At 43.2% G+C, this 20764-nt stretch overlaps 1 protein-coding gene across 5 annotated transcripts in view; it reads right to left on the bottom strand.

The window, feature by feature from the left end:
• The window catches only part of RASGRP3 (RAS guanyl releasing protein 3), a 79731-nt gene that overhangs the window by 32327 nt on the left and 26640 nt on the right, over positions 1-20764 (bottom strand). For all 5 annotated transcript variants that reach the window (XM_006131317.4, XM_075924984.1, XM_075924985.1 and 2 more), the window contains exons 2-6: positions 8007-8195; positions 6309-6411; positions 5583-5645; positions 4081-4212; positions 1894-2041 (exon numbers count right to left, since the gene is read on the bottom strand). In XM_006131317.4, coding sequence (XP_006131379.1) covers positions 1894-2041; positions 4081-4212; positions 5583-5645; positions 6309-6411; positions 8007-8076 — 516 coding nt within the window. In that variant the 5' untranslated portion in view covers positions 8077-8195. The remainder of the gene's footprint in view (positions 1-1893; positions 2042-4080; positions 4213-5582; positions 5646-6308; positions 6412-8006; positions 8196-20764) is intronic.

Here is a 20764-nt window from a genome sequence, read left to right as displayed (position 1 = left end):
CAAAGTTATATTTAAGGTGCTTTTTTAAAAAAAAAAATAAAAATGATCATGAGTTATAATGAGACAGCCAGTTTTACTGATTAGTTCTTTTAGTTAAATTATTTTTTATGATGAATTTATAAAAAATTACTCTTTGTCTTCAAATACCATCAGGAATACAGCAGCAGACATTGTGAACATGAATTTATCATCATCAGGAAAGCAAGACTCCAAGGAAAGGATCAGGAAGGAAAACTGCCTTATGGATAGGCCTGCTGATAGGAAGAGTGGGCAACTACCCCATGGCCCAGTGATTCAAAAGGGCCCTTCCAATCACAGCCCGGGCACCGCACGGCAGACTCTGGGCAGCTCTGAGGGGAGCTGGGGGGAGGAGGGGTGCAGCCTGGTGCACTCCTGATGGCACTGAGGACTGGTGAACCCTGAGGCCCTGCCCCTTCTGGGAGCATGGAGCTGCCTCCTCCCACTTTGCCCAAGGGCCCAGCAAGTCTGTCAGTCCCTCTGCTCTTAGAGGTCATAAAGTGTAGGGATAAAGTAAGAACTGCCAAAAGCGAAGCAGAGTTGGGCCTCACAAAGGGGATGAAAATCAACAGTCAAAGGTTCTATAGCCATTTAAATACAAAGGAAAACTAGAAAAGAAGCTGTGGGTTGGATGTTAAAGCTAATCTAGGCATAGCTCAGCACTTAAATGAGTGGCGCTCAACCTTTCCAGACTACTGTCCTCTTTTCAGAAGTCTGATATATCTTGGGTACCTCGAAGTTTCACCTCATTTAAAAACCACTTACTTACCAAATCAGACCAACATATCACAGCAAACTGTTACTGAAAAAATTGTCACTGTCTCATGTTTACCATATAATATAAAATACATAATTTGGAATACATCTCTGGAGATATTTAAGAATAGGTTAGATAAATGTCTATCAGGGATGGTCTAGACAGTATTTGGTCCTGCCATGAGGGCAGGGGACTAGACTCGATGACCTCTCGAGGTCCCTTCCAGTCCTAGTATTCTATGATTCTATGAATATATATTGCACTTATATACCAGAGTTTATATGCAAAGCAATATAAAAAAATCATAGTGGATATGAAATTTGTGTTTGTACTGAATGTGCTAGTGCTTTTTATGTGGCATGTTGTAAACTAGGCAAATATCTCGATGAGTTGATGTAAACCCTGGAACACCTCTGAGTACCCCATGGGTATGCATACCCCTTGTTGAGAACCACTGACCTAAGCAAATATTTTGCCTCCAATTTTAATAAAGCTAATGAAGAGTTTAGGGGTACTGGCTAGGGATGTCAGTGTGTAGACGACTATATGATTAACCAATAAGCCTGGGCTTATTGGTTAATCTTGTTGACTACATACCTTTCCCTCCTCCTTGCTGCCTCTGTATCACAGGAAGCGGGGGAAAAGGGGGAGCCGGTGCCTGCGGGAAGCTAGCTTAAAGAAGACTCCCTACGAACACTGGATCCACCTTCCACCTACCTTCGCACTGCTGCCTCTGATAGAGAGGCAGCAACATGGAGGGTGAGGGGGGCAGGCAGGACCCAATATGCATGGGGATCCAACTTTGCAGACCCGCCTATCGCAGGCAGCAGTGGGGGGGTGGGCAGGGGCAGCTGTTGTGAAGCAGCCTCTGACATGGGGGGGTCTGAGCTCCCTGTGGACAAAAGCTGCTCTGGCATTCCACGGAGCAGCCCCTACCCATGGGTGTCAAGCTCCCTGTGGACAGAGACTGGTCTGCTGCAGCAGCCCCTGTCAATGGTGAGCTAAGACCCCCAGTAGACAGGGGCTGCTGTCACCCTACACTGCTGCCTCTGTCTCAAAATTAGTCCGAGGCAGGCTACAACAAAGAGTCAGATTATAACAAAGAGAAGGCTTCTTACAGCAATCCTTCTAAAAGATTTATGCTCCAGGAAGGTGAGGTGTTCAGCTAATTCAACAGGTTCCAGATGGTCAAACAACAGGCAGGCTTTTCCCTTCTTGGAAGTTTTTTTCCTCTGTGTGACTCTTCTCATCCAGTCATAGGAGGGACTGCAGCAGAAAAGAGGTACAATCAGCATATCCTTTCATTGCAGAAACTCATGTGAAATGTAATCTGGGCATACAGGATAAAGTTACCAAGAGTCAGATCAAGAGTTCCCTGAACTATGGCATTCAGCTCATTGTGAACACTTGGAATAGAAAGATCTATTCCAGTTTGCAACCGATTATAAGAATTTAATAGGTACCATCCAAATTGCTGTACCGTAGTAGAGCGATACAGCTGGCACCCAAGAACAATTCTTTCTTCTGTGTTTCACTGTATCATCTAATTCAATAGGATCTAGTGGCTCCATATAAAGGAAAGAAACAATACAATCAAATTCAAACAAAAAATTGACTTGGATGATGTCATACTTGTGGGGTGATTCTGTTTTGTTTTTTGATTAGTGGAAAACCTGAAAAATGGAACAAAAGAAGAGGCATCTGTGAGCTATATATGACAGCTAGGAGAGTACGTTGCTTTGATCACCTACAACTGAGCTTCATATATACTCAACGTTTTACTGAACTTTTGTCTGCATGTGTTTTGTTGTTCCTTCAAAGGCCCATCATCCTTTATATTTGGCTGATGTAGAGATTGATAGATGCATCATTTTTATCCTAGTCTGATGTAGATGTTTAGGAATCTTTTTTCAAAATCCAAACATTTTGGATGTCCTCCTAACTTTTGGATGTCCATGAGAATTAAGTGGCTAAATCCAACAATCAGTGAAGAACTAGAATTTCCATTTTGTGGGAAATTTTTATTTTTTTTGTTCCAAATTCGAATGAAATCGCAAATTGGAAATTTTCTTGCAAACAGAAATGTTTTGTTACACATCAGTTCAGAACACTTCAATTTATTATCTAAAATGTTTTTATAAAAAAACAAAGTTATATAAAAAGAAAAAATTGCACTAAAATATTGAAATCTTCCTTTCTAATAGGGTCAAAATGTTCTGTTATTCATACTAGCAGTATTATATTTCTATTTTATGACCTCATAAAAATGTTGCACTTGAAAACAGCAAAATGAATTTTCATCAGATCAACACGTTCCCATGGAATGTTTCAGTTTGACAAATCAGTGTTTTCTGATGGAATAATGTTCTGCTGGATATTTTTGACTAGCTGTACTAAATCCCTCTGCAGCTTTAAAAAATACTCCTCTGGCAAAATATTGATAGAAATTATCCCAAGTCACGCTATCTGGAACTGAAATTGTCTGACATTCATGAATGTTTGGAATCAGGGTTTTTATTCAGACCCATCTTTATTTATTCATTTTAAAAACACATGGAGATACAGCCAACTAATTCTCAACAATATAAACGGGAAGCAACACACAACCATGTATTGTTCACCCCCAACTCAGAGTGAGCAAAGACTATGTTTTAAGGACTGGTCTACAATAAAACTAAATCAACCTAGCCACGTCACCCTAGTCTCCAGTGGAGATGCACCTAGATTGACAAAACAATTCCTATTGTGGAGATGGATAAACAACTTTCTGCTGTCGATGTAGGAAGCACCTCCATTATGGCACTCAAGTGGCACACCTGCAATGCCAAAGCCATGCTTCTCCAGAGAACAGAAACTTGTTTGCCTCTAGAGTCCATTGAAAATAGCTCATTGTTTCAGTTATGAAATTGGTGCAAGAAGCTGATCACAAAGAAACTGCAGACCAAGAAATATCTGAAAACAATTTTCAGAGAAAATTGCGAAAAGAGACCATCTGCTCCCACATCATTAACAAATAGGGAGAGGAAGGGGGAAAAGAGGCAAAGTTTGTTGAAGATCAATACATGTGACACTTGCCAGTCTATGTTATCTCATATGGTATTTGGTGTTTTAGAACTTTATTTCAGTTTTGGGGGAAACATCACCTTTTTGATAATTGCTTCCTAATGCTCGCTCTACCATCTCTTTAACCCAAAATGGGATCCTTAATATCATGCAGTATATTCTGTACAGAATAACTAAGGACATTGGTCTTGCAAAATATGGAAAAAAAAGTGTCCGTGGAATCCAATGAATGGTATTCTTACATGCTAGAGATATCAATAAGATGGACGTGTTTCTCATAACCTAGCTGACTAGCTACTTCCCGGAACTCTTCAGTCAGACGAATCAAACCAAGGTCCAAGTTAAATTCCGCTGGAAATTCCAAAATCCAGTACCTGAAATCACAGGGGAAAGATTATCTCAAGATCCAGACATAATCTGGATTGAAATCATTGAAATCACTGAAGATCTACAGTCACTTATGTGGTAAACAGCAGTCCCACCACAGGCTCTACCAATAATTCAACCAATATGCTTGATGAACATGGACATGCTTCATTCAACAGAGGCCAATGATAGATATGCAGAGCCTCTTATTACATACTTTCCTCGAGTCAGCACATTCTCTGTAGTGGAACACGGTGGGATTCTTTGGAATGTAGGCACCTACCAACCATTTGCACCTTTCAAAATGTACTCCACATTTGGTGTAAGGCCATGCTTATATGTGAATTTAGACAGGCACCGTTTTGCCAGTATAATACCCTATGAGGACACTCTTGTCCCAGAATGAATAACTTTTTTTGGTTTAGCTTAACCTCCCCATCCTCCACCAGCATAAACTCCACTGGAAAACTTACTCACACTGAAACACAAGCATCTATATTGGATTGGGCTAAAGAAAGGTGGTGTTAGCCAGCAGAGCTCTATTTGTTTACATTCACACCTTACCTCATACTGAAAAAAACTCAAACCCACCAACAATGTGCAGAGAAAGCTTTACTAGATCAACATTCAGTTCTTTGTCACAACATTTTCCCCATTAGACAAGGCAGCTCCTGCCATACATTCTCCTGATCCTATATTCAAAGTACCTGTGGCAGCACTAAGGTTATTAAAGCATTCTCTCTTCTCTTAAGGTATCTTTAATTGTAAACATGTATTTTAACACAGGTTCGCTAACTCACATTAAAACAGCAGTGAAGGCAAGGCAACTCTATTTTTTTTAACTCGGGGTATTAGCAGCTCAAGTTAAAACCTATAAGGAAGCTGAGGGTTGCTCTTGAGCATCTAATCCAAGTTAAAAGTCAAGTTGCCTTGTCTTTATTGCTATTTTAACTTGTGTTAACCCACATGTACATATGTTTGCTCTGCAAAGATATATCCTCGGTTTGAATTATCTAGGGTTCACGTGAACTGAAGCTAATAATCCAGGGACATTCTAGGTTACACTGTGAGGTACCCTTCCCCCCAGCTTTGCTTGCTGGGCCAATCTAGTGTGAGTGTTAAACCTCAAAGAACAAATACCCATCAAACTGTAGCATGAGTTCAGTAAGCTCTTTAGCATGTAAGCATTCAGAAACCCAACTAACCTCAGTTGAATAACTGTACTCTAAAGAGTTTCCCCAAAACAATGTCTTTAAATTAGTCCAAGAGAAAGCATTAGTAAAGGTGGACTGACTTGATTTTTTTCTATTATTTCTAAAAACAGACTATTCAGAGGTATAAAACCCAAATCCCAGTGGAAAAAAGAAGCATTTTTTACCTCATGAAACAGCAGATTTTGAAACGGAATTCACTGCATTGTTCTCCACTGGCATCTTTATAGGTAGATTAGTTAAAGAAAGCTTCATGATCATAACTTTTTACTCTGCAGCTGTCTTTTTCATTTTTAGAGGGTTTTCACTTTGGTACAGGATAAAGGATTTTTTGTGTTATTCCTGCAAATTAAAATGTGCTATACTTTGAGATGAGATAACACAGAGAGAAATATAGACATCATCTCCAGTCTGGCAATCTGCCATTTATCCTAGCAAAAACATGCATCCAGGACACACTCTTTCTGAATATTCAGCCGGACAAATAATTTCCCACTAATACAAGCTAATCAAGGATATTAGTAGATATTGAATGATTACAGAGCAGATTTTCAAAAGGTACAAGTGATAGGCAATCAACTCCGATAGAAAGTCAATGGAAATTAAGTACCCAACTCTCATTTGCATCTTTATGTCCTTAATTTTTTTTGTACATTTCAAAAGATAATTCAAAGCACACTTCTTTAGGTTCATACAGGATCTCATCTAAAGGCTATTAAAATCATTTGAAAGGATCCCATTGATTTCAATGGGCATTGGAATGGGCTTATACATTTTTGAAGAGTGTATATGCTTTCATGCATTCCAATTCTACAGTTTAAAGATTTTGCATGTTATCGCAGTTTATCTTTCAAAGTGCTAATGCTAAACTATATGGATCTTTGAAAGGATATATGGAGAGAAGTTTGCCTGCAAGTTCTGTGGAAGGCAGATACCACCGGTGCATTAAAAGAACCATTCTTGGCAAATGACTGGAGCCCAAATCTCCTTTATTATCTGTAAAATAGAGACATTATTTTAAGTTAAATGGATTGCATCATTCACGGGCAGAGATCAGCCAGTTTGTAGAGATCCACTATCTATTGCCACTCTTTAGAGAAATCAGATGTATTAATATTCAGAATGAAAATGTATCCGGCGTATTGTCAATTAAAATATCTTCAGAACATCAAACTTCAAGTGGGATGTTACAAAAAGCTTTGAACAACAGAAAATTAATACCAACTTATTTCATTACCTACAATGCACCCCAAAACCAGAATTGTAGATTAGTAAAACACTATAATGAGACGTTCAGTGATGTACTGTACCTAATTTTAAGTGACCATCAGAAAATTCAATTAATTCATTGATAAAAACTGACCTGGATGGCCAAATATCACACTAACATGTGTGTGTATTGGGAGGGGCTAGCAGGGGACTGGAGAATATATTTTTAATTATGCTGAAATTTCAATTATGAATCAGAGTAAATTTGAGCAAAGAAGAATTGCACAGGTGCATGTACACGCACACGATTTTAATACTCAAAATAGAAGTGTATGTATGTATTTAGGGGAAAGAAAAGGAGGAATGAACATTCTAATATGTAAGATGTAAATGGACTCTGTTGTCTCTGGTTAAGTATGCCCTATATGGAATTAGCACTATTTTAGGGTAGCTGGACATGAATGAATGCAGTGGTGTGTCTGGTTAGATTCAATTGCAGGAACTGGCCCTTAGTGACTCCATCTCTGCAAGATTTCTCTCTCTCTCTTTCTCTCTCTCTCTCTCTCTCCCTGGCTTAAGTGCTTTGATAAATGAAGGCCTAATACTTTTTAAAGTGGAAAGAGGAGGTGTATGTTCATGTTCCATAAAATGTAAGGTCCTAATATGATTATTTGTTTCCTTAATATAACTAGCAATTTGTGAGTTAATATAATCATTCCTAACCTGAGACTTGGAGTCATTGGAGGTTTTTCCCCCAGAGGGCTAGTATTCATTTCTATTTATGACAATCCATAAGGACAGCCAAGTGTGTAATTACATGATTAGCATCAGGTGCATATAAACAATAGAAATTTCTATAGGTAATGATTGATTAAAAAGAGGTCCTTTGGATATATTCTGCACAATGCATACAAAAAACTTCCAGAAGTAGCACTAAATAGAAAAACATCCAGTGTAAAAAACACAGTAAAACAAAACAAAATGTGTATCAAAAAATAAATTCCTATATCTTCTGTAAAGAGTCAAAGGCAAATTCATAAATAATCCAACTACATAGTTACCTAATCTTAATACAGACCTACATGTTTAAATTATTCTATCAATCTGTTTTGTGTTAAATGTATTAACTTTTTTGGTATTATGTAATGTGTATTATTAAAAATATACAGAGTTTGAACCCCTCAAGGCAGGAAGGAGGCTCTCCCATCACCTCATTCAGACAGATGAAATAGTTTTCTTCAACCTTTTCACTAAAAGTTTTCCTCTGGGCTAAGAGCAATTTGCTTGCTGTTCTTGAAATGCAACTACTATTACAAGCTATTATCTTTTTTAGTTGATCATTTTGTTGGCAAACAATTAAACAAAAGACTGAAGAATCATACCAAACATTTCAATGCAAGCGTTTAAAAGTTCATCTAAAGTTGCAGCCTTCCCAAGAGTATTAGACCCCATTGTCCTTTAATAGTCAAAAAAGTAGATTCATTTTCACCACGTAGAAGAATATCTTCACATTTGCACAGGCCTTATCTTTGTATTGCTGGTTGCATGTTTAGCTAGGCTTCTTGCAAAATCTGGAGAAAGAAAGCAAAGGAAATGAATGCCAGTCTTAGTATTATCAGGACAGAATGTTTACAGTTTAGCTCATTCTTTTGTAGACTGACAATCCCCTCCACCCCCAACACACAACAAAGTATACATCAGAGACTGCTTGCCACGCATTATTAGTTCATTCCAACTTTTATTTTAAAATATATTGTTCAATTTTTGTTCACTAGGCTAAAAGAAATAGGTAGTGATGTTAGAATGCAGTTGTTACATTGAGGCATGTGTCATATAATTTATGCGCTCTTATGCAGTCCATTTTATCTTCTTTATGCTTGATAGCCCACATTTTGTTAGTACTTCAGTTATGTTAATATAATTACTCCTAACCTGAGACTTGAAGTTGTTTTTTCCCCCCAAAGGACTAGTATTCATTCAGCAGAACAGGTTATGACAACGCCTCCAACCCTGACTCTTCGCAGGAAGTGCATTGTCTTGGGGGAGGGGCCACAACAGGCTTTTGGAGGATGCTCAGCCTCCCCCTACCTACAATATCCACCACTCATGCTCTTATATCAATCGTAGAATCATAGAAATCTAGAACTGCAAGGGACCTTGAGAGGTCATCAAGTCCTGTCCCCTGCCCTCACGACAGGACCAAGCAGTTACACTACAATAGGGGAGGGTGGCTTGGTACAAGTTGAATAAAACAAGTGGCTACGGTCAAGCTAAGCCAACTCGAGTTTCACTATAGAAATGGGCAGAGCCACTCTGGATGGCTCAGAGCAGCCGACCCAGGCCCTGCACTTCAGGGGGGGCCCTGCGGCAGACACTTCAACTGTCCTTTGGACACAACAGACCTCTGGAACCCACAGACCAAGCAAAATGAGCTGGAGAACTGGGGGCCTGGCGATACTATATTAACCCATAAATGAGGCAGACAGATTGCAGGTATGTGTCTGTCAGACTCCCACTGAGACACAGAGACCTTGGCATGACTGGTAACTAATCTGCCAACATCACAGCATCTACTTAAGGAGAGATCATCAGTTTATATAAATCAGGTAAAACATTGCATAAGCATATACAGATTACAGAAACTGCTATGGTGCGCCTCTGTGATCTCATTGTATAAGGCCATGTCTACACTCTATTGAAGATCAACACTGCCGCAATCAATCTTCCGGGGTTCAATGTAATGAAGACCTGCTCATTCGAACTGAGAGCCCCTGTCGGCTCCAGCCCAACTGGAGCAGTATCTGCCTGGGGTCCCCCTACCATAGGCAGGGGTTGCTCAGGTTGGGCCAGAGCAGCCCCTGGCCTTGGGACATGTAGGCCTGCTGTGGACAAGGACTGCTCTGGATGATGGGAACAGCTCCTGTCCATGGCTGGCCCCCCGCGGCACAGAAGCAGATGCCTGCCGCCCTACAGTTAACCATAACCGATTAAACATTCACATCCCCAGTATAAACATCTTAACCATGGCTGTTTGTTTTGCCCACATTCCTTCCTTGATTGGGTAAAGTCATAGCCAGTGTTGCTTTGATTGACATCAGCACTATACTTCCTTTTAATGGTATATGCTCTAGCAGTGTAAAGTGATTTAAACTAATTCAGAACAATTTTTTCACATAACCATAGCCACTAGAAGTGGCTGAACTAGAGTATATTAAAACACACCCAATAGAAGTAAAACCAGGAACAATTATCATGATTTGTAGATTCAATCTCCACATTGAGGAATGAGCATGTGTTCATTTTCCCTTTTGGCTCCTATGACTTCACATATGACACCTATAATCCTGTCCCTGAAATGCACATTAGTTTCAGATATATTTGTGATCTCCTGCTCTAGAGAAGATAGCTTCCGCTACCTTGGTCATAAAATGTTAACATTGTTCATCGTCTCTCATGAGATTGGGTGCAATGCAAAGGACTGGTGCAGAAATACTTTAACCATGTGTATGCAATAGGGGGGCAGCTAGACTGGGGGTGACACAGCAAGAGACTTTCAGAGCCTAAAAGAGTAGGGAGGTAGGTTCCTGAAAAAGAGGGCTGTTTAAAAATGGGGGACGTGGGGTAAGGATGCTTACATGCTATAAAAGCCAAGCAAGGAAAAAGAGCCATTCTGAGGACATTATGCTTGGTCCTTACCTTTCATAGTCACAGAGAATGGCTCTCGCACATCTTCTCCTTCCCCAAGCAGGAGGGGAGTAGAGACTGACATATAGTTCCCTCTCTGCTTCCTGGCAGCAGTGTTCCAGTTAATCAATAAGAGCTCATCTTTAAAGAGCCACTAGAGATTCAAATTATGCATTAGATTACAGAGGCCATCTAGGAGGAGATGACATCAAAGCCAAATGTCTGACACCTGGCAGATGTGCTGTTGGACCCTGGGAATTCATGCAAATTCACTTTAGTGTTCAATGGGCTGCAGCCCTAGAAATGTGCACTGTCAGAATTTGGCATTTGCAGAATGCTCATAGTTCACACATGAATGGTCTAAAACAGCGTTTCCCAAACTATGGGCCATGGCTCGGTGAAAAAAATACCAGGCCTCACCGTGGTTGCCAGGAGGAGAGTGGGGCAGGACAGGGAGGGGCGGGGTGGGCTGGGAGGAGGTGTGTGTGTGGGGGGGAAACGGCCGCCGGGAAGCAGGGTTGGGGGCAGCAGGGCTGTCCAGTGGAGATCGGGGGGGGGGGGGGGGGGGGCGGCAGAAGCAGGGTTGGGGGCAGTGCAGCTGTCTGGCAGAGATCGGGGGCGGCCAACCGGCCGGTGGAAGCAGGGTTGGGGGGCAGGAGGGCTGTCTGGCGGAGATTGGGGCAGGTGGGCTGCAGAAGCAGGGCTGGTCGGGGAACGGGGGGACTGGCCGGGGGAGACTGGGAGGAGGAGGACTGGAGAACCAGCCTCCAGAAGCAGGGCTGGATGGGGGCAGCGGGCTGGACAGGGGCTGGGGCAGAGGGGGCTGGACAGGGGAGATCATGAGGAGGAAGATGGAAGAACCAGCCACTGGAAGCAGGGCTGGGCGGGGGCAGCGGGGCTAGTCAGGGGAGATTGGGAGGAGAAGCAGGAGGTGGGGGGAGCAAATCGGCCAGCAGGAAGCAGGACTGAACTGACCTGGGCACATGCAGACCTGGGCACACGAGTGAGTCCGGCCCCGGGGATTCCATTCCTTTCCCCTCCCCCACCGCATACCCTCCCTCTAGTAGTTGCGACCTGCCTGGCTGGTAGACACACTCACGCAGCGTGAGCACATCTACCAGCCAGGCAGTTCGCAGCTATGGACTGATACACCTAATTATAATAAAACTTACCTGATTAGAAAAAAATGTCCTGTATTTTCTCAATTTGTTTCCCGGACAGAACCCTCAAATACCAGACTGTCCGGTACAAAACTGGACACCTGGCAAGCCTACCCTTCCTTGCACCCTCCCTCCTAGCCAGATACCCTACCCCCAATCTGCTCCTGCCCCTGCCTCCTGGAGTGCCCATTTGGCGCCGGGTCTCCCAAGTCCTGGCCCAGGCTGGGTGGAGGATGCAGCCGGGTGAAACAGTGAAAATTTATTCATTTTTAATTCTTTTTTTAATATGCGTTTATATTTTTGGGCTGCAAAAAACAGTACTGAAAAAAACCAGGTTCCAACTAAAGTAAAAAGTTTGGGAACCCCTGGTCTAAAGTAGGCAGAAACCGGTGTGTGACTTAGAACTGGGAGGATTCTACAAGTCATTCCTTTAATAAATCTGGCCTACCGATGCTGAATAGCAAAATACATAAAGAGCTTCCTTCCTAGTCTATTTTTGTGCAAGCTTCTCTAGGGAATTGGAGTGAAGCAGTGGCAGACTCATGGTTTCTGAACAATGATGCAGGGAGAATTTTTTTTTCAACTGTATATCAGTGGTTCTCAAACTGCCATCTATGGACCACTTTTGGTCCACAGCCATCTTCCAGGTGGTCCATGGCTCGAGCTAAGCCACCCTCCCCCTTCCATCCTTCCTACCTCTCTCTACAGCAGGGAGCCCATGCTGGTGCTCCAGCCTTGCCCCCTTCCCTACCTGCAAGGCTGGAATGGCTGAGCTGGCTTCCCTCTTTGGGCAGGGGTTGGAAAGAAACAGCAGGGCATGGACATGCTGCCTGGAGGCTTTCCCTGTTGCTTCCATTGGCTAGAGTTGTGGCCAATAGGAGCAATGGGAGGCCATGCCTAGGACATGGTGTCTGGGAACAGCGCAGGGCATGAAAGCAAGTAAGTGCTCCCCCTGCCGCCTCATGCCCAGACCTGCACCCCCACCTTGCTCCTGTACCACACCCACTAAAAACCCGCTCTTGCACCCTGTCCCCTGGCCAGACACCCTACCCTCACCCTGCTCCTGGACCCCGTCCCTTGGCCACACACCCTACCCTCACCCTGCTCCTGCACCCTCTCCCCTGGCCAGACACCCTACCCTCACCCTGCTCCTGGACCCCGTCCCTTGGCCACACACCCTACCCTCACCCTGCTCCTGCACCCTCTCCCCTGGCCAGACACCCTACCTCCAGCCTGCTCCTTCACCCTTCCTCCTGGCCTGACACCCTACCCTCACCCTGCTCCTGAACCCACCCTACTCCTAAACTCTTCCCTCCAGCCTGCTCCTGCACCCTCTCCCTGGCCAGACACCCTACCCCCCAACCTGCTCCTGAACTCACTCTGCTCCTGCACCCTCCCTTGGTCTTGCACCCTCCTCCTGGCCAGACACCCTACCATCAGCCCATTCCTTCACTTTCCCTGACACCATACTCCCACCCTGCTCCTCAACCCACCCTTGCTCCTGCACCCTCCCCCCGGCCACACCCCCTACTCCCAGTCTGCTCCTGCACCCTATCTCCCACCCAGACCTCACTCCCTCACCCCTCCTACACCCCACTTCCTACCCAGATCCTGGAACCCTATCACTATCCTACTCACTGCCAGCCTTGTCTCACATACTGAACCCCTCATTTTAGCCCCATTCAAGAGCCTGTCGGGGGGGGGGGGGGGTCCACAAAATCCACTAACCCCGGAAACCCAGAAGAGTAGATCTGGCTCATGGGAAGCACTGAACATTAGTCTTCCCTGTCCCACCACCTCTCCCCATGGGGCTGGAGTGCCAGAGGAGTGAAGTGTCTCAGTTGGGGGCCACATCAATGAGGGTTGGGGTTTTGGAGGTTTTTTTTACTTCTTATTTCTGTGGACCCCAATTGATTTTTCTGTGGGTCAATGACCCATAATCCAAAAAAGGTTCCCACCACCATAAATAAAGAAAACTTTGAAACCTTTTGGGTTGGACATAAATTCATATTTTACTTTATTTAAAATGAAGTTTGATAAACTAACATGAGAAAGTTAAAGTGCGTAATCTGTTTAATAATTTAATATTTCCTTTCTTACTGGTTAAATTAAACCATCCTCCCTAGCTGCATCACTAGCAAAATGTATAATTATGTAATTAGTGATGAGTTTCTACGAGCAACTGGTGGTCCATGGAAAGGTTTACATTGCGTCAGGTGGGTCACAGGCCAAAAAGTTTGAGAACCACTGGTCTGTATTTTCACCCTGACAATACTAAATGGATTACACCAGAGACCTTGCAAAGGATTTAAAACTCTATTTTGCAAGCTTTATTCACTACAACTGTTTTTTTCCTCTCCTATCAGATTTTTAACAAGGAAATGCATGCTAATTTGAGTAGGGACTAAAACCAAAAAGAATAGCATAACTCCCTCCAAAAAGGGAGGATGTGTGTGTATTAAAAGAAGAAAACCCTTCTCCACTGAAGGGAGGAAAAAACATTTATAAACACCCACTAGAGAACAACACTGAAGTGTACAGTTTAAACAAAAATGAGAAATTTGACTGCTTTTGGCTTGACTTGACTTCAGGGTACGGTCATTCCTAAAAAGATGCTTAACTATTCCGACACAGGTCCAGTTCCACAAGAACAACAGCATATACTGCGATAGACCTCATCAAATGTAAAGCACAATGGATCTATCCAGTTGGATTTTACAATGCTTGTTTGATAACGTACATCACTAGAAGTCTATAATAACAAAGGGAAAGAAGCGAACAATATTTATAGCCCAAACTATTTAATCTTGTAAAAAGTCTGTGGGGATATAAGAGATACGTATTTTTATGCAGATTCTGTGCCTGCGGTATTCTTTTAGCTTTGTCATTCTGTGACAACCTCAGTAAATAAATTATTTATCTTTAACATATCAGAATCTTATATTCCACTAAGGATTTGACTGCACTAGAAATTTTTATCCTGAGTTAATCAGATTGCTAATTAACTTGTGGTAGTTAACACCTTTGTATAGGCTAGTGTGGGCTCTCCCCAAACATTTGTAGACTGACACCTAATCACCAGCCCAGCCTAATTAATTCATGCACATGGGAATAGATTTTATTCTCTTTAGCATGAGAGAATTAATATCTCTTGAATAGATTATTTTAATCGGGAATTTTTGAAAGGTTTGTTTGGTCATCTGACAGTGTCTACAGTGGTAATTTGGAAATATATCAAACCAGCTATTGTGTGAAAACTTAACTGCATCCTGAGCAGAGAAAATCCCAGGTGTAAAAGAAGCTCAGGTTAGGAAAGGAAATGAAAGCGTGGGAGGAATTAGAGTAGGTGATGAAAGGATTTGATTTAGAAACCACAGGCTAGATTTTTTAAAAAGGTTTTGGCCAGACTTTCAAATACCAAACACACAAGATTTTCTAAATTATTTGCCTTGTGTTCAGGCAAATTTACAGTATAGGGATGTAATAGTGTAGCTGCACTAGGGATGTAATATGGTCCGGGAGCTCAGACTCCGCGCTGGACAGGGGCTGCTGCCACCCTGCACTGCTGCCTCTGTATCAGAGGCAGCAGCATTGGGCAACAGGCAGCCAGTCCGTGAGGGAAGCTAGTTTTTAAACTGGCTCATCTCCTGGACCAGCTCACACCAAGCACCCCATGCAGGTGCCTCTGATACAGAGTAGGGATGTAATAGTATAGTCGATTAACCAATTAACCAATAAGCAAAAGCTTATAGGTTAATGCTATAGACTACATACATTTCCCCCCCCCCCCCCGCCCTTTGCCAGTACATTTTTTTAGCAGGCTGGCCAGCAGCCCAGCTCAGTCCTGGCTTGTGATGAGTCCTGGATCTACCCCCCTTCGGCTCTGCATTTAAAGTGTATTAGGAGCCAGACAGGCAGGCAGCCCGGCTCAGTTCTGGCTCATGCCAGTTTGGGGAGCTCAGGCTTCTTCCCCCAAGACAGGGGCTGCCCAAGGACTATAGAATAGTCAACTAACCTATAAGAATACATGAAGTTAATCGACTATTCAATTAACTGATATTTAACATCCCTAATACAGAGGCAGCAGTGCAGAGTGTCAGGGAGCTCCTCGGTAGTGAGGCTGGAGTGCAATGGCTGCGGGCCCCACCCCCAGGGACTATAGAATAGTCGAGTAACCAATAAGAATTCACGAGGTTAATTGACTATTCAATTAACCGATATTTAACATCTCTTGTTGAAACTAGCAACAGCACCAATTTTATTCTGTGGATGAAATCCAAGAAGCTAGCTACTTTGACCCCTATAGCTCATTTTGGCAGTTATGTCCCGCACTGCGGGTATGTCTACACAGCAAAGTTATTTCGAAATAACTTTCCTAGCATCTACATAAGCCAACTGCAATTTCGAAATTAATTCAAAATAGCAGAGGGTTTATTTCAAAACTGGTAAACCTCATTCCACGAGGAATAGCACCTATTTCGAAATTGCTATTTTGAAATAAGTGCTGTGTAGATGCTTATTTCGAAATAGGGGGCCTCCAGTCCTTCCCAGGGCACCCTGCTAGCCGCCCTGGCCACAAGGTAACTTCTGACCTGATGCCCTGCCAGAACCAATTCCGTGTGGCCTTAAATGGGATTCAGCATCCAATCAGTGTGGACGCGGTATTTCAAAAAGCAAAAAGCTATTTTGAAATGCATTTTGTGTGTAGACATGTTATTTCGAAATAAGATATTTCAAAATAATGCTGTAGTGTAGACATACCCTATGATCCCAGCATATCCTATAGGTGCCTACACTTATGTGGTACCTAAATTTCTCAAAGCAAAAATTCCCTTAGTGCCTGCAGGCACATGCCCTCCTGCTTCATTCCAGGGTTCTCAGAGGCTCATCTCCCCCCTGAGTGCTAGAGCAATTTACAAATGGGGGAAGGCAGGTGTTCAGCCATCTAACTTATCCAGGTACCTGTCTCCATATGCATGTTTAGAGAGGGAGCACATACAGATAAGCCTTTATTTTGGTACCTAACTGGGTGTGAGCCCCTTTGAAAAGCTGGCCTAGGAGCAGGGTTCCCTCTAAGCTGCATGCCTGCATGGCCACACTCAAAACATTTTAGGCCCGCCCACCCAACCTGCAGAGCTGCACAGCAGCACTCACCTTCCTGCTAGAGCGGAAGGTGAGTGGTGGTGGCGGTGGCTGCTCTGCCCCCATTTGGTCTGGCTGGAGCCAGGGTGCAATGATGCTGTCCCTGCTGGGGCAGCCTCTCCAGCCCAGTTCCATCTATGGCAGGCGGGACCACGTGTCGGGTGGAGGCTGTTCAGGTGGCCCTGGCTGGGGATGGAGCTGGAGCTACTGTATGGTGGGTTGCAGCAGCGGCTGCTCAGGTGGCCCCAGCAAGGACCAGAGCTGCCATATAATGGGCGGCGGCAGCCAGGGCCCAAGCTGCCACATGGCTCCCAAGCCTTTCCCCTGGCTCTCAGATGCAGTACCAGCCAGGTGGGTGGCCTCCAGGCAGCAGCCTTGTTCCCCTTACCCCAGGAGCCGCTGGCCAGCCAGCTGGGAGTGCTGGGCAGCCCAGCTCCAGCTCTCACCCCTTGTCTACCAGTTGAGGGAGCCAGGAAGCCCAGCCTTAGCCCTTCCTCCCATAAAGAGCTGCCAGCTGGCCAGGGGTCCGGCAGCCCAGCTCAGCTCCTCCCTCTCCTCAGCAAGAAACTTCCGGGGAGGCCAGGCAGCCCAGTCCTCAGGCCACCCCCTGCAAGGAATCCTGGAGGAATGGGCAGCCCAGCTCCAGCCTCCCCAACCTCTCAGTCCCCTATCCTGAGCTCCCCCCTGGAATCTTGCACCCGTGGCCTGAGCGCCCCCCCACCCCCATGCCTATAGTTGGTCAGTAACTGCTGGGTGACACACAACAGCACACATCTGATTAAGAGCACATGATGTCAACTTTGGTGCACAAGACAAAAACTCACTCTGCACATGGATAGGAAATCTTAGAGCAGTGTTTCTTAAACTGTTCCGCAGCACACCGGTGTGCCACAAGGCAGTTGGAGGTGTGCCGCAGAGAACAACAGAATTCAAAATGTCCACCCTTAAAGGGGGAGGCAATTTTTTTTTTGCTCAATGTAAAGTTTCCCCGACCCTTTCCCCCCCTGCCTTTTTTTTTTCTTTTGCTCAACAAAAAATCCTTGGTGTCCCTCATAAAAAAAAATTATTGTTTGGTGTTCCTCAGTCTTAAAAGGTTTAAGAAACACTGTCTTAGAGGGAACACTGCTCAGAAGGCCATAAATTAACTGTTAAAAAAAAGGAAAACTATCATAAAGCCTCTTCCTGGGATGTTTACAAATGGTTAAGGCTCTATCAGATATGGTGGGTGTCAAGTTTTAAAATAAAGTGTTATCATTGATGGAAGTGTCCTAACCATTGGGATAGAAAGGACTTGTGAGGCCAGTGAAGTTCAAAAGAGGAAATATTTTCTATGAATGAGAAATAATAGTGAGGCTAAATAAAACAACACTAAGAAAAGAGTTAAAGTCTGGAAACTACAGGAACACTAGAAAACAGGCTACTGTGAATTTTGCATGGAAGAGGGAGTGTTTTTCCTAAAAGGAAGAAGAGATTTCTAGTCATTGAGGGGATTATTAGACTCTTAAGGAAGCCACCTGATAAACAGTACAATAAGCCCAGAAATTTAATGGCTATACTGATCAGGATTGTAGTTCAGTATAATGAAAAAGCCCCCATGAATCAGAAGGCTAGCTAAATGATTTAGTTCCCTCACATGTGCAAACACATAACCGTTAATCTCACTGAATTCAGTGGAGTCGAATGTTGAAGTATTGCGAGATCAGGCAACAATGTGCAGTGGTTTGGGGTAAGAGTTTAGAATTGGCATTGCGTTGCTGATTTGTAAAATTAATTGAGGGACACAAGAGTTGTGAACTGTGGTGAGTGAATCTGTAACTAAGACTCACATATAAGGCTGTTTCAGGAGGATACAGTTGTACACAATGTTGCTATAGCTGTGTTGATCTCATCATATCAGAGACAAGATATCACACATCCTGTCCTTTGGACATCCGAGATAGTGAGTTGTAACTCTTTGTAATTCTTAACTGAGGAAAAGTTATTTCTTGATATAAAATGTAGGAGGGAAGCCAACATTATAGTATAATGGCAAGAGAATGGAACATCCCCTGTAGCTCAAGCCCCCTGTATCAGAGCAAGTAACAGTATCATATTTAGCAATCTATCAGCCAGCGGTCAGATAGCTGGCATGCCGCTAAGATGTCTGTAGATGCACATTTTAACGCTGCTTTTATTCCCTGTTCCTCTGGGTGGCCCTAGGTGCACCCACTCCCTTTGCAGGTGCCAGGTGCCCATGGTTGAGAGTAAATAGAAAATACTTGTTGCAACCGCTCTTTCATGCATTCCTTGCCAGTGCCGTGCCCCTCACCTCCACCCCACCCACTAGGTCTGTGCTTCCTATAGTAAAGCATCACTTCTTACTCTAGCAGCTTCAGGGGCAGAGGTGAAAGTTAGTGGGTGGGCCCTAGTGCGCAGCTCCTGCAAGAGCTGGCTGAGCTGCGGCAAAAGCCAGCAGGGAGCTATTGAAAGAACTGGCAGGGATCTGGGTTGCAATAGGACAGTACCTGTAAAGACATTGTAAGTTACATTCACCGCTTTTCAAAGGGAAGCAAATGTATCACCACTAGAAGAAGTGTATACCAGTGTATTTAGAGCAGTGCGACTTTTATGGTACAGCCACAGATGACCGTATGCCAGATACTTCTGAATTACCAATATCAACTAACCATTCAGGCTTATTTAAGGCAGAGTTGTTGCCTTCAGTTTGTAATAGGAAAATATATCAGTTCTAAAACTGCAGCGCTCAAGTTCTTGAATTTAATACTGACTAATAACTCAGGCAGATTCTTCAGACTTTGGAGCAGTCTCCCCTCAGCTGTGGAGGTCCATAAAATTAACTAAAAAGAATTGAGACATCACAGATGGGAATGTACAGTGTAGATACAGTGAAACCAAAATATTTTTATTTGAATGTGGTCAGAGGACACGGTAAAAGGGGAGCAGAGCTTCAGAGAAGTGAGATACCATATGGCCACCAAAACAATCAGAGTAATTCTCAGAGGAAGCTGTATTTTTTGATACCCACGGATCTGAAGTTGGTGGCTTATTTCCACACTCCCACACACCAAGCCTCCAGTTTGAACACACTTACACATATGCTTATATTTGAACAGGGAAGAAGTGCCATGGAAATCTACAGACCTACTCATGCCTGAAGTTCAACAGCAATGCACTTACTTGTTTTTCTTGAACTTTTGCTAAAATTTCTCTCTAAAATTTAAAATCAGATTAACTATGTATATACTCTAGACTGGATTTTGAACTCAGCTAAAAAAGTATGGATTTAATTCATTAATTTCAATAGACTTTTCTAGGTTTATGTGAACATGAGATTAGAATCAGGTCATTATATTTTAAGAATTCCATGCCTTTAATGAATTTTTTAACAGTTACTGTCTGATCTTTTATATAGCCACAGTTGCAATTAGTAACAAGGTTTGAAACTGCCTGACTCCCCAGATTTGTTCACCAGATACATTGCCATGTATTGCTATCTAAAATAAGGAGGTACCTGGAAAATATAGCAGCTATATTCAACATTGGAAAAATCAAAACATCATAATACAGATTTATTAGCAGAGAAACAATTTTTAAAAGGTACTTGGGCAAGTTTTTTGTAGCCAGATACAAATAGTTTTTGAAAAAAACGTTGAGCAGACCCCTATAGCATATTCAAATCTAGTTTCCTCTCTTTATCTGGGGATTTCCTGGGAGCAGCCCCGTTTACAACAGCATTTTTAGTGAAAGAATGGGGTTGGTGTAGTTGTATTCACTCTTCAGTTAGCTTGTAAAGCAGCAAGAAGCTTGTCCAGAGAATTGTAAAAGCAAATCTACAATTTCCACTTGTTTGTATTGGACCGTAAATATGGATTTTAGTGCATAAAAATGTTTTCTAAACTCTATAAGTCATGAAAAGTAAAGTAATATAATATAGTAGGAAACTGCTATGGTTCTGTAAGATAGGAACACACGCATGGTTTCTTATGAGGGATGCCATCCTGCTAACAGAATCTGTTCCTTCTCCTCTCGCTAGAGCCCGGTATAAAGCAGTTACATTTTTGAAGAAGTGGCACCAATATTATTCCTGTAATTACTACTGTCAAGCATGGAGAATGCAGGTAGCGCAATGTGCTGAAAAGCACAGGATGGACTAA

This window comes from Pelodiscus sinensis, chromosome 3 (assembly GCF_049634645.1).
Source record: "Pelodiscus sinensis isolate JC-2024 chromosome 3, ASM4963464v1, whole genome shotgun sequence".
NCBI lineage: Eukaryota > Metazoa > Chordata > Testudines > Trionychidae > Pelodiscus > Pelodiscus sinensis.
Note: the sequence above shows the minus strand (reverse complement) of the source record. Positions and strands in the feature narration are given on the sequence as shown.